The sequence below is a fragment of the Pterocles gutturalis genome, unplaced genomic scaffold, assembly GCF_000699245.1.
Source record: "Pterocles gutturalis isolate BGI_N339 unplaced genomic scaffold, ASM69924v1 scaffold3104, whole genome shotgun sequence".
NCBI lineage: Eukaryota > Metazoa > Chordata > Aves > Pterocliformes > Pteroclidae > Pterocles > Pterocles gutturalis.
In genome coordinates, this window is record NW_010130376.1 from 1 (window position 1) to 14,974 (window position 14,974).

Consider the following 14,974-nt stretch of genomic DNA (forward strand, 5'->3'; position numbering starts at 1 on the left):
TGTGCGCCTCGGCTGCTCCCGCACTGAAGTCAGTGCTGGTGTTTTCAGGTTGTTCAGACCTGAAATCTAAGGGAAAAAAGCTCAGCGTCTGCGTCGCTGCTCCTGCCGCTCGCTGGTGGTGGTAGCGGTGAAGAGGAGAGAGGGTTGGTTTTGTTTTGTTGTTTTTTTTTCTTTTTTCTTTTATTCAATGGATCTGAACTTGGAGTCTTTGGACCTCGGTGGTTTTGGAATATCTACGTGCTGATCCTCTTTGTTGTGGCATATCAGTTCGTTTGGGGAAACCATCCGAAGGCAGCAAGATGTTTCTCGCTATCTTGTACTTCGCTTTGCCCTTAGTGGGTAAGTTGCTGGCATCTGATTTCTGTCTGTACATTGCTTCATAAAGCAAGGCATAGGGTTTGTGGGATAGGATGCCTGACACTTGTCAGTTTATTGTTTAGGCAGAACAGTGAAGTTTCCAGTAGTTTTTACGGCTCTGCCTCAGATCAGTTATCCCAGTCTACATTTAAAAAGCTCTGGGAGATTACAGACTTGGATACTTGCCTATGTAGCCTCTTGTTAAATTGGGTTCTCGCAAGTTACAGGGAAACTTTTTGTTTTAATAAAATAAGGCTGCTTGGGGAGGATGGGGGGGTGACAGGAGCCAGCTGAAGGATTACATCTTCACCTGAGTCTGGCAGCCTGCCCGACTGTGAGTGGTTTGCAGCCCAAACTGGTTTCTTTTCCATTGGAGATGTTTGCGTTTCCATCTGTGTGCGTCTGAGGGAGCGTGACAGGGGGGCATGATGGAGAGGAGAGAGTTAATGTAGTTTGCTTTGTTCTCCTGCAAAAGCATCATACGGAGAGAAATGGAGAGGGGGGAGTCATAAATTCTACGTTTAAGATACATGTAGAATAAGCAAAAGTGAGTATAGCCTTTGAAAAGTGACTGACGCAAAAGAGAGGCTAATATCAATCACTGAGGATACTTATCTCTCTGAGCGGGTTGTTCGTGGATGTAATTGAAATTACAGCAAAGCTCTTGTGGAAAGTGAGGCCGAGTATTTAACCCCTCAATTAAACACTCTAATGGGAAGGTTATTTGTTTCAACAAAGTGGATCTAAAGAATAGTGAAAGCTTGTTTTCTCAGGCACATTAACCCCTGTGGGTTTTCTTTCCTTTTTTTTGTGTTTTCTCGTAAATCAACCAACAGTGTTAAAACATACCGTTTCCTTGGACTCTCACAAAAGCGGATCTGAGACCGTGAAAACCCCATGTGCTTTTTCCTAAGGTGTAGCATGAAGCCTGGAGGTTTTGCAAGGTGCTGCCCATGGGGCTGGCTGTGCACGTGCTATGTGAGGAGAGGTGCCTTGTGCTTCCCCGCTGCCTGCTTTGGAGCCCGGGTTAAATCAGCCTCATCCCTCAACGAGAGTTTGTTGGTTTGTGTCTCCCCTTTCTAGATGTACTTTTGTCGGCAGAAGTCAGTGGGCTGCCTGGAGGTGACCGCTTGGATTGCGTGAAAGCCAGCGATCAGTGTCTCAAGGAGCAGAGCTGTAGTACTAAATTCAGGACACTGAGGCAGTGTGTAGCCGGCAAAGAGAGCAACTTCAGCCGGGCGACGGGCCTGGAGGCAAAGGACGAATGCAAAAGCGCCATGGAAGCTCTCAAGCAGAAATCTCTCTACAACTGCCGCTGTAAGAGGGGCATGAAGAAGGAGAAAAACTGCCTACGCATTTATTGGAGCATGTACCAGAGTTTACAGGGTACGTTGCAAAGCACAGAAATGTTTTGTTCCCCTAATGCAGCGTGTGATTTCGCAGCCCCTCACATCCACAGCTAGCTACTGCCACTGAGGCTAAAACTGAGGGTCTGACCCCGTAATTCACATTGTGCTCTTCAGCTGCAGACTGAGGACCTTTCATCTGACTCAAGAACAGCTGCTGCTCCGTCTCCTGTTGTTGGGAAATCCCCAATGAGGGTTTCCTTCAGGGGACCCAGCTGACCTTTCTAAACCAGAGCCAAAAGATAAGGGCACTAGAAAGTGCAAAAGCTACAAAAACAATCATTTGGAGACATTTTACCTAGTAATATTTAAGCTTCTTAAGTAGGGCTCACCTTAGAATATCACAGGACACTGGGATTAGTTTCTTAGCTCTTTCCTGAAAGTTAAATGTAATATGAAGAAGAGCATTCTTTTAAGGGAATGTTTATTCTTTCCTTTCCTGTATTTACTAGCAACGTTCCCTGGGCATGCTGAGGCAGGAAAAAAAAATTTGTTTGTGCTTCCTAAAGCATGTAGAAGTGCCAGTTAGAAGGGATATGACAGTGATTGACTCGGGACTTCTGTTCTTGATGTCACTGGCAGATTTCCCATCGTCTACTGAGAACAGTCAGGTCCTTATATGAGATGTCTCACTTTTAGCACTGTTTTGGTTTGGCCCTGGAGCTGAAGATGCAATCTTTCACTTCTGTGTGGTCCCCATTTAATCCTTTTCTGTAGCTGCTTCTGCAAAAAGGGAAGTAATCCCTGTCTGTTCATTTATCCAAGCATCAACTGGAATGTTTTAATGAGTATATATTTTTTATATTTTGAGTATATATTCTGGCTTTTGTAATAAATTACACTACTCTTGGACTGCATCATAAAGTTTCCCTTCTGACAGCATCTTGTTAGGAGTGTTTTATTCCAAAGATGCTAGGTTTTGGCTATTACCTGGGCTGCTCCTCTGAAAAAAAAAGCTCTGCTGTTAGGATGAATGAAGAGGAGCATCCTTGCTGCAGCTTCTCTCCTGCTGTAAACAACAGAGTATTATCCTGAATTCTTGTATTAAAAAAAAAAAAATTCAAATATTTTTTGTCTTTAGGAAATGACTTGCTTGAAGATTCCCCTTATGAACCAGTTAACAGCAGACTATCAGACATATTCAGGCTAGCACCAATTGTATCAGGTAAGGAGACTTAAAATTACAACCTGCTGCTTTGTAGTTGAACTATGGAACTTTCAAGCAATACTCTCTTAAATAAAAAGAAATGTTTATGGCTTTCTAGATTTAGGAGGTTCATGATATAGTTGCACAAAAGAAAATACTAATTGGCTTTGAAATAATAACTAAACCTGAAAGAATGCTTGGCAGGATGGCAATTTGTATTCTTTTTGAGTCATTCTTGACAATAAATGCTAAATTTTCCTATAGGTGGCAATCTGATTCCCTGTGTTCCTAATCTACAAAGTAGTTCCTTTTGGGAACGTGGTCAGTGCCAGTTACCTCCCATAGACATTAAAGAAGATCAGAAGATAAATCTTTCAAAAGTTTGCATAAGGGAATGCTTTACGGTTTCGTACATTTTTGTTGAAAAAAAAAATTTCAGAATTAGGGCATGTCTTCTTTTCTGGAACTGCTGCCTGTTTAAAGAGCCTGTTCACAATTTCCTTTTTTTTATAGTTTTCCTCTGAACATTTTTTTGATGATGTATGTCTGTCTTTCAGAACTTGCTTGCAGTAATTTGAATACATTTCTCAGTAATTAAATGATGCTGTTTGTTTACCAGCTTAAGTTACACTCATTTTGCATTATATTTATTGAAGCAATGAATTTTGGGCATTGACGGGGGTTATGGGTTGGAATTAATTTCATTTTTCTGAGTTTCAGAAAGTCTTATAAGGATGCAGTCTGTACTCAGGACCTTTTTTTGTTTAGTTACATAAAAATTGAATGTGCACAGTATAATGTGTAAGACTGACAGTGTTGAAGCTGTAGTTAACTGAGATGCTACAGATAAGCATTAGTAGATTGCTCTTTAAAAGAAAGAAGGAAAGACCAGAGGGAGTGCCTTGACCAATTTTCAGAAGTACTTGCACTTTTTAGGACCCTAAGTCTCATTAAAAGCCAGGGGGACTTATGTTGTTAAGTATATAATGGTACAGGTTTTCAAAAGCATATAGACACATAAAATGTAGATAACTGCCCATTGGGATTTTCAGAAAGGACTAAGTGATTTAAATAGGTATTAGATGCCCAGGCAGTTTTAAAAATCCTAAGTGCTTAATGCATCTTCAGGTGTCTTAATGCCTTTGAAAATCAGCCTTTTAGTCACTTTTCAAGGTGTGACTTGAGATCCAAATCACGTACATCTTTTGAAAGCATTACCCTAGTTTGGTGAATAAGTGTGTTGGAGAAATAGTAGAGAACAAAGATTAATTTCTGAAAATTCCTTATTTTATGTTTTATTCCTTAAAGTCCCCAACTTAATACAAAACCAAGACAAAATCAATACAGAGGAATTCCAGGCTGTTTTCCTAAAGTTTATGGTCAACCTGCTGAGGGCCAAATTCTAACCTACCTCAGCGGTTTTATGGTCTCCACAGAAATATCCTACGTACACTCTGCCTTTCTGTTATTTTTTAGACTTCCCATTTACTTGCAAAGTAATTATCTTCAAAATGTAATATTTTTTTCCTACCTGTTCTGTGCAACAATGAAGTAAGATGTAGTTGCCAACAAGTAACGTCTGTCCTACTACAGTCACTTAAGATGCTTGTGGACTGGTTAGGACTCATTCTGTGTTGCTAGTGCTCCCCAAATTGCTGTTCACTTTGTCAGAAATTTTAGGTTTACAAGGATTGGAGGCCTAGATTCACAGGGAGCAAGAAACAAAAGTTGTGATACAGTGGAAAAACACCAGTATTTGGAAGCATTGTCATCAGAAAAAGATTAGCAAAAGCATTTTTCTTATTGTCATGGTTACTACTGCATGTTACATTCTTTGAAGCTGCCTAGTCTTACAGATTTTTTTGCAAGGCTCTGCAAATACCCAAACAGCAGAACTGGGTAAGATTTTTATATCTTGATTAAAACAACAAAAAAACCCCCCTGTACAAACAGTGTTGGCTGGGGTTTCATAACTGGTGTTCTGCTAATGTGGTCAAACAACAGTTTTTATGGTACATAAAAGGGGAAAAACATTGTCTAAAATGACTGTTTTGTGTGTTACATAAGCCTTTTGTAGGATACGTAGTCTAAGAAATTGAGGACAGTTTTTAAAAGCACTTAAAGTTGATCAAATTCTATATTGAAAGATGTTCAAAATTGTATCCTCTATGGAAACAGGATGCCACTTTTTCAGTAATCATTCAAGCATCAATATAATGATTTGAAATAAACATCAGAAATATATTTCTAGACCTGTGGCTAGGTTTTGTAGTTTCTCTGTAGTTCCCGTTATGCTACTGGAACAAGTGATGCAGTTGTGTTACTAAAGTGAAGCTTAGCTTCATATTTTTAAGTGGTCTACGTTATCCTGGGACTGGTGATGTAGTTAGTCTAGAACTAGAAGGACAAGCTAAGTATTACATATAAAATTTAAAACAATGTCCAACAACACAGAAATTAAAAATCTAAACCCACAAAATTGTTTGTCTTGGTACTAGCTGTTAAGCCCAGGGTATCATATATTTAGATAACCAACAAGTGTGAATTTTGCATTTGAATCACTACTAAATTTGCGAGGAAAGTGTAATTTATAAAAAAAATAATTGATGGCTAAAATAGGAATGTGAGTTCAGTGTTTGATTTACTTATGGTGACGCATGCTGAGTATTCATCGGTCTGATCTTCCTTCCTTTCCATCTACACTTTAAGTTCATAATTCATCTCCTTCTATAAAGGTAGTCCTCTGACACCTCACCTGGCCAAATCCAGGACTCAGAGTCTTTCCAGTTGAAGGACAGGGCTGTCTCTTTTTTTTTTTTTTTTTTTTTTTTTTTTGTTTTGGGCATGTCTAGATCTGAATTTTCTTTAGAACTACTATGTCTGATGTGGTGCTTCTGCCTCAAGGGTGTGAATTTCTTGCTAGTAGGCAGCACTTCAAATTACTGAGAACTTGTGTGTGTGTTTTAGAGAGTATCAGATTTAGTTTAGCTATTGCAATGTAGAGATTTTGCTTAAACAGACATTTTTGCTTAAACCTTAACAACTTCTGAGAGGCGAAACATTGTAAGGCCATTGACTTCTGTCACAACTACAGTAAATGCAAAATCTGTTGATTGGATTTCAGAGGTAAGTTTCACACCAAATTAAGGATAGATGCCTGAATTAGTCACTTGTTAAAGCAATCTACAGCTTTTTAATACCTGGGGAACAGATTGCCTCTTGAATTTGTATTGTATTTGACACTGAGCCTTGCCACTGGAAGGCATCTTATTGTTTTGGTATCAACTGATACAGTATGGTGGTCATCTCTGTGGCATGTTGTAAGAAAATATCCTGCTTGGAAACTGTAGCTTCATGTACCTGTAGAAATACTTCAAAAAGAAACGTTTCTGAAATGTCCATTCATTTCAACACAAAATGGAGAGCCACTAAAGCTGAGTAGAATGCCTTAAGCCATATCTGTGAAGTGGTGTAAATAGAATACTTAATATTAAAATGAATTGACTATTTAGATCAACGTATTCAGGATGACATAATGCTCTCCTCCTCTGGATTAACTTTTAAATTGCCTGGTTAATTACACCTTATTATGCCATTGTTCAGCTTTGTGCATCTTTTCTTCTTTCTTTTACATCTATTATGTTCAGAAATAATCTTAGAGAGAGGCTACGTAAATTGGAATATTTCTTAAAACATGTAGGTTTTGCTGGTAATCTGGGGAGAACTGGTCAGTTACGTACTACTAGTTATGTTTTGTTTCTAGTTGCTAAAATGCAAGACAGGTAGAAATTAATTATTTTGCTGATATTTGTTTTTAGTGTAGTAAACTGTTTTTGCAAAGTGCCTTTTGTGTCATTAGCAAATGAGAGAAAGAAACTGGCTCATATCACTATATGTCAAAAGGAGTGTTTCCTGATTATTCTGCCCTCATTAGAGGCTGTTTACTCTCTAAAAACTCTGAGAATCTTCTGTTGCAGAAGGTATCTGGAAGCTTAGATTTAGAAAAGGGTGTATTTTGTATTTATTATGGTAAATTTGTTAATTAAAACCCAGAGTTCAGTAGACAGCACACCACCTAGGCTTCTTACTGGGGTGTAGCAATCCACGTTAGAACATGGGTACCAGAGCACGTGGAGTTAGCATGTTTGACTGCCATACTGAACAAGCTATAAGTCCAAATGCAAATCATTGTGGTGGGTAAGATGGCCTGTTATTGTATTTAAAAAGTTGAGACTATAAAAAGTTAGCGTTTCTGGAAGTCTCAGAAGGGAGTGTGTGCTGGTGGCATTTAAATTAGGCAGTCATGTATGCTCCTGTAGGATTTCATGAAGACGGGTGTGGGTCTCCCTCTAGTATCTCTACATTGTTTAGAAGGAGAGTGGATTAGTTAGTCTTACCATTGGCATTCACAGATCAGAAAGTTGATGCTGGGACAGAATGAAGTCTAGTACGCAAAACAATTCCTTCAATATTTGACACCAGAGGAAACTTCCCTCTCCACAGCATAAAACCTGCTCTGAGTATTGATGACAGCTATCTGGCCCCTCCCCATTATTTTATCCTTCCCAGGGATGGTGTAGAAACATCACAGAGAATGGACTGCATGTGTTTCCTTTGGAAAAGTTGCTCTCGGCAAAGACGGGGGAGAAAGGTTGGGGTTTTCAATATGAATTCTCAGGATCCAGAGAAACAGATCTTCCTTGTCTGGGTGCTTAAGGTCCTTTAGGACTCCTCATACCTTCTCTTTCTGCTGCTTGTGTAAATAGGGGCTGTAACACTAGAAAACACTGTGTCATAGTGAATTAACTTTGCCCAAACTTTAATAACCCCAAAATTCTTTTAATCAAGAATTGAATGTTTCCCATTAGCCTTTGTAATTCTTGAACTAATGTAAGAGCTGTGTTCTGGGTAGTAAGTCCGTAACACTTCAATTATAATTTGCTTCTTTTTTTCCTACCAGGAAAATAACTTTTGTTTTGTGGAATCTATATATACTATTTTTTAAATTGTTTATCAAAAAGGTAAGTCAGAATAGAGACAACATTTTGACTGTTTTTTTCCTTTTGGGGTTTGTGGCATGTGAATTAGTGACTTCTCCGATGAATTAATACTGTGTGACATCTCCAATTTCTACTGCCTGAGGCCTCTAATCCTGGTTCTATCCCTGAAACTGTGTATATTTCAAACACTACATATTTCTCTAATTTAACACTATGGCTTTTTCTGACCTTTCTGTACGAGTATTTGAGGTGCCACATTTCTACAAAGGCAACTCAATTTACAAAATATTAAAAATGTTGATTTCTCTTGACTATTTACAATGTTCTTTTTAGCTCTTGCCTCCCATATCATTGCAGTTTATTTAAAAAAAAATGAGATCCTTCATGTTAGTTACCTTGCACATTCACCCGATTTCATAAACAACAAACCAGATCTTATTAAGTTAATAGGAGTCTTGCAATCTGATTCTGTTCCCACAGAAGTAAGCATAACACATCAAAATCTTTTTATTTGATTATGATGTATTCTGTTTCCTGTTGTAATTTTTTGGCTTAGTTCTGTTTTTCTTATGTGAGATTGAACCTTTTGATAACAGAAAAGTAAAAACATTGTTAATTTAGCATGCACTAGGTTGTCACATGCACAGCTATATTTTCCTTTGTAAAGTAATACATTAAAATAATAGCCCTTGGACCAATATATAATATTGGTTTTACAATTACAAATCCAGACCAACTCTGTTTTCCCCAGTGAGAATTTGTGGCTCTTTGCCTATTGCAAGAAAAAACCCAAACAACACAGTCATCTATTTTAGCTGCATTTAACAAAATGAAAATAGTTTGACAAAAATAAATCTAACATAGGCATGTACAGTGTTTTTGTTCTTTGACATTTCTGTCTCTAGATGTTCTTTGCAGAGACAACTAGGCTGGCTTCCAGTCAGATAACAGGTTATCAAGGGTGCATAGATACTAGTTGCTGATTTCCACTTCTGCATTTTCATAATCAGATTGGACTTCACACAAAAGAAAATCGCTTGGGTGACTGTTGGCTTGCAGGAGCTCTTTGAATTTCCTGTTTTCTGTATTTCTTGAAGCTAGATCTGATTATGAGAGGGGAATTAAGTACCTTGCTGAAGTAACTGATTGACTAGCTTATAAAGGTAGTGCCTCGCACTTAACTTCATCAGGAACATGAAGAGGCCTTGAAACCCCGTACAGGAATGTGGAAATACCCTCAGGTTAGTCCAGATTTCTTTCCTTGGTGAGATTATTGGAACATTTTTGGTCATTTCTTTGAGGCTCCGTAAAACAGAAGAAAAGGTCTTTGTTCCTCAAGTATTTAAAATACACAACTTAGAGCAAATGTAGAGTTCCTGTTTGTCCCAGTATTCTAGGCAGGCATTGACAACCTCTTTCAACATGGGAAACAAGATGAAATCCATTCCATGAAAGGAGGAGGCATCTGATGATACCACACAGAGCAGTTATGTATGAATATTCAGTGCCTCCTTGAATGCTGGGAGTAGTAAGAGAGAATGTTTAAGAGTCTTGAAGGAAACTTAAAGGAGAGCCTTCTCCTGAAGCCTCAAAGGGAGGAGTTGGGAGGTGGCTAGTTGAATAAGCATGGCCAGGCATATTACTTAGAATGTATAATGTATACAGCGAGCCACACCTTTCCTTTGGCTATCAGAATTTGGAGAGCAGAATTGCCATCCTTTAAATCTGTATCTTTGCAGGAGAGCCGCAATTATAGTGTGGTGGGCCAGATTTCAAATGAGCACATGCGCGTGCGCTGTTGAGCAACAAATTCTATATTCTTGTTTCGTGTTACAGGCCAGCTTTATGGTTTGAGTAAGTGCCACACTAGTTCCTCTGAAATAGGAGCAAAAGCACACAGGTACTGCTGGTGGTATTGGTGGGATCACGAGGAGAGATCAGGTACTCACTAGTCACTGAGGAGGGAAGCAAGAGTCTGGTTACCTATGGGGAGAGGTGCCACCATTTCAAGGACATGATGAGCAGGAGCAGGCATGGGCTGCCAGGGGACCTTAGAATAACAGAACTTGCCAGGAAGTTCCCAGTTTTGTCGGGTACCTGCAGACTCTGCTGCGTTGCAAGGGTAGGCTGGGCACAACCAGCCTGCTAATGGGGCTGCTGAAGGCATGACGTGGTGAGAGTGAGAAAAAGCCCGTGGTTCATGTGGCATGCTGGCTCTGTACGTGTGAAAAAAAAAAAAATTAAACTTTATTTTTATAACCCTATTTGTGTTTGACTCTCAGAGATAACTTTGGCAGTGCTGGAAGAGCCAGTGGTATCTGTCAGGAGCTGACAGTATGTTAAAAATGCTAAGAGTAAAATGCCTGTGTGTGATGAAAAGAAATAAGAATTTCTGGATCGTAAGGCAGAATTTATTTGTGATAAGTATCCAACATTTCTTATTTGAAGCTGTACATTGTATCATTTTGACCTTGGAAAGGAACGTGTTTACAGCTTTGATTTTTATAAATGTGACCATATTTGCTTATGAAAACTAATTCTGTAATTTATTTTATTATTTTTTTGTATTATTTTTATATTCTTGCAGTTTCTGTGGATGAAACTAATGCAGCAGCTATGCTGTCAGTAAAGTTAGGGCATTAACACAGTGAAGTTATTTTTGGAATAGTTCTTTAGTGACTATGATGCTTTGACAATTTTTATAAATGTCAGGCTATTGTCCTGTACGATCTGCACTCAGCCTGAAATTTAACATGAGAGATGCATGACGCAAAGTGTAATGGCATAGAGATAGTTCTTCCTGCATAGAAATTTGCAGAAATGATGGGTTGTAAAGAGAATTGAAGATATCAAACAATTTGAGTAAGAACCTATAAATAAAGATGAATTTCTGCATTCACTGGTTATACGATTTTATCACTGTCTGGTGTCCATAAAATGCATCTTCCCATTAAAGTTTTGTCATGCAGCTGATGAGGTTCAGAAGTGTTAAAAGCTTCCACTCTCTTCCTTTTCAATTCTGCATCCTAAATCCAGTACTAAAGCTCAGTTCACAAAACTAGAAATTGCTGTTTCCCTGTTCCTCCTCTGCAAGAGGCACTATCTGATTCTCTCTGCTCCTCAGTCCTCGAGCTAATAACCATAACTCATTCCTGCCTTGACATATATATATATATGTATGTATGTATATACTCTCACCTTTTCCATATACCACCATCCTTTCTTTGATTGTCAACTTTGCTCTCTCTGAACTGTAACTTCACCCAATCCCCTCTGGCTGTGGCTTCCATCACTGGAGCATGGAGTTGCTCTGGTGTCCATCTTACCTACTAATTTCTCATCAATCTGACAACAGTTTTTCCCTTTCTTTTTTACGACAGGCTTGTCTTTTCTCTCCTGTCTCATGTCTTTGCTTTGCAGCCCGCCTCTGCCCTCTACCCTGCTCTCCCTTTCTCCGTTCGCCCAACACCTCCCTGTCCTCCCTCGTCCGGGACCTCTGGTGAGGCAACGCCTTCTCTGCTTCTTGAAAGCTTGCCTTAAGCTCTGCTTTTTCCAGCATTCTCCAAACTGTTCTCTCGTGCTCCCTGTAAAGAACTTGAGATGTGGTCTAATGAAAGAAATTGTTCCTGAGTAATGGAACTAATGAAGCCTGGTTTCCTACCAGAGTCCTGCATCTCCTGGATGCCCTGTCTCTCCACAGGCAGAGCTCCTGTGCGCTCTCCCGATGCTGTGCCCTCTCCACATGTACAGCTTCATCACTTCACTGGTCCCTAATTCTGTCCCACGCCTCTTGTCTCTGTGGGGCAGCATGTGCTGTGGCTGGCTTGGTGTCACACGCGTGCTGAAGGACCTTATGGACAGGCTGTTAACTGCTCCCTCTTGGAATGGTTTACAGCTGTAGACATGCCTGCCTTGTCCTCAGCAGACGGGTCTACTTGGGTCTAAAACCTCAAGTTTTTCATAAACTTTGTAAGAACTTCATTCCTCTGTCAAATTTGTTTGAGCATGTCGTATGGGTTAAAAAATCCCTGGGAGCTGCTGGGGTGTGGAGAAGATAGAGAAGACAGAGATATTCAATTTACCCACATTTCCTTGAAAAATTAGGATTAGAAAAAGCAAATACGGTTCCTGTCATATCAGTAAGCATTAGACTGTGACATATCTCAGTCTAGTCTCATAAAACATCTAGTGTGTTTTGCAAGTGATATAAATAAACATGCAGTGGACTTGAAACATACAGACAATTAAGTACAGTTGATGGCTGACAGTTGTATTACATAATTGAGCATCTTAGGATTCTCAAAATGGGAACGAATTCATTTAGGTTAGATGGCATGAAGATTATTTATTCAGATTTAGAAATGAAAAAAGAAAGAAAGGATCCATCCAAAAGCTGTTATATATTAATATATACATTGTATTTGACTATTTGGATGATACAACATCGTATTTACAAATGACACTGCGCTTGTTAAGAGTCCTGTTCTTTTTCAGATGGAATATTTTTAGGATTAAGGATTAGTTTTGCTGATGTTTGTTGTGGTAAGGTCCTAAACAAAATTAAGAAAGGTGGTACTAGCATTTGGTAGTAGTTTCAAAGAATTCATGTCCATTTACCCAGACTTCCCCAGGCTTGCTGCTTGCAAATAGTGGAAAGTATTCTGCACAGCAGTGGCTTTGCATTAATGAATGCTTAAGCAGCAGATTAAAATGTCTGTTTAAGAAATGGTTAGGATTATATAATAACACAAGTCTGGGATACTAATAATAGTGAAGATAATTTTATTGAGCAGATTAAGTGCAATTAGATCTCAACTACAGAATATTTAAATACAATACCAGATCAAAAGTCAGTCCCTGCAGCTTTACTTGCTTTCCTTTACACCTACAGGTTCAGCACCTGACAGCAAAGTAAATTATCATTTTTATAGTTCATTTTATATCGCTATGGGAGTGTACATCATGCTATCCATTAGGACTCAGACAAGTCTTTTCTCCACATACGCAGTCATGAAACAAGACGTGATCGAAGACAGCAAGGTGTCTCCACTATTTGAAATTCTATTAGAAATTGATAAATTTGCTTGTCAGAATTCTTTAAAGGGTTGCATAGACATGAACTGCCTCCAGTATTCTCGTTTGAAAACTCATGAAAATTATAGCTTTATAATAAACCCTTGTAGATTGAGAAATTGGGCCAGTTCTTTCTCTTGTAATCTGTTTATGTAATTTTAGTCTCCTAAATAGTGAAATGGAGACACAAACTTCCAGTGGTTGATAACACTTATGAACTGATGAAGTAAACTGCTTTGATCCTTTGAGAGGTCAAACTGTGTGTGTTTCTGAGCAAACATTCCCCAAGGCTGCTGATGCGTGAGATGTCTCTTCCTCTTGCCAAATGTCCCACCTTCGCAATAGAAGATTAAAGGAGACTTGCAAAGAAACATGGTACGTTAGTGTATTTAGTCTTGTCTAAATTGGTGTGAGAATTGTTGAACACAGGATTTTATGGGTTTTTTTAAAACTTTTGCACTGTTTAAAAATATCTAGATATCTCTCTTCTGGCTTGGATAGAAAGTGAATATATTAACTTTAACTGCACTAATGTTTAGGGAGAAAGGCATACAATGTTTTTTAATTTAGTAAAAAGAGAATTATTTGAATCTGACTTGGAGCTTCATTTAGCTTTTTAATACATTTCTTCTGTATAGCTAAAAATATCTTCACGCCCTTGACCTTTCTCTAAGAGCTGTTGGAAGATTAAAAAGCATAAATGAGAATAAATTTAGAATTAGCCTATTTGAAGAAAAATAGTACTAAATGCCTTAGCTGTCCACAAAATGGTATGAAGTTGTCAGTCCTCCAACATGTCCAGCCTGGCAGAACTAAGCAAAGCAATCTGCTATGAGAGCAGGACTCTAGTAGTCCTAGAAATGAGGAGGTAGTTCATTTTTCATTCTCACCCAAACCTTGATCTCCTTGTGGAAGCTGACAACAATGGTGCCAATTATAATGATGATTTTGATAGCTCAGATATCTATCCCTTAATATACCCCTTTCCTCTCAGCTTGTTCTGTGTAGTTCACCATGCAGCTGTATAAATGCTTTTGGTCATTACCCTCTTGACCTGTATTTGAACTAGCGACTCGAAGGTGAGGTTGTCCATATATTAAGGACATTGTTAATGGCATAACTACAGCCATAAACGGTGAATAATTGTGATGGTTGAGCTTTATTTATTTATTTATTCATTACAAAATGTGTCGGCATCTGGGCATCTTTGGCATTACAGGGATACTTCTGAAAACAGGTGACGTTTAGTGATACCCACTGCTAGCAGCCACTCTGCAGTGTTCTTAATAAGCTACTTTAAATTATTCACTTAGCAAGACAGAGGATGGTTGCACTTGTGAAGCTGTCATCTTTAGAGCTTAGGTACTGCATTGCTGTGCAATAATTATACAGTCTGGTACTAGCTTTCATTTATGCTAATTGCAAGTAAGCGTATAAATTCTTCAGATTATTAAAAAGAGAGTTATCTCCTTCCTGTTGTGTTAGCTCAAGGATTTAAATGTTGTAAACTTTCAGTCCTCCTTTAAAGGCAAAATGTCACTATAAAAATCTTTCAGATATCAATAATCTGATAAGAAACAAAAAACATTCTGCTTTGTCTTTCAAAATTGTATTTGTAGCATTGCAAATGTGTATTCTGATTTTTATCATTATTTTAAATTATTTTGGTGATTTAAATATGTACTTAATCCTACACAGACAGACATAATAAAACTAAAATCATACCTAAAAGATAATCAATAAGTGACTATATCTAGGACACTAACAGAAGGCAAAAGAAATTGATTTAATAAACGGCAGTGTTTTCTCTAAGGCTTTTCTCAGTAGGATCTTCAGAAAAAACCCACAGATTTCTGTAATGCAGGCAGTATGCAATAACTGGTCTAGACTGTGAAGAGAAACATAATTTACAAATTACAGAATTAATTATTTTGTTGCAAAAAGAATAAAATAGAGCCAATAGTTAGCTCCCCTTGAGTGGTAATATGTGC

At 38.4% G+C, this 14,974-nt stretch overlaps 1 protein-coding gene across 1 annotated transcript in view; it reads left to right on the forward strand.

Annotated features, from left to right (window-relative positions):
- Positions 1-25: 25 nt before the first annotated feature.
- The window catches only part of LOC104466677 (GDNF family receptor alpha-1), a gene marked incomplete at its 3' end in the record, with an annotated part of 112,639 nt that continues 97,690 nt past the window's right edge, over positions 26-14,974 (forward strand). Inside the window, exons 1-3 of the mRNA XM_010080197.1 lie at positions 26-339; positions 1,441-1,743; positions 2,845-2,928. Coding sequence (XP_010078499.1) covers positions 300-339; positions 1,441-1,743; positions 2,845-2,928 — 427 coding nt within the window. The remainder of the gene's footprint in view (positions 340-1,440; positions 1,744-2,844; positions 2,929-14,974) is intronic.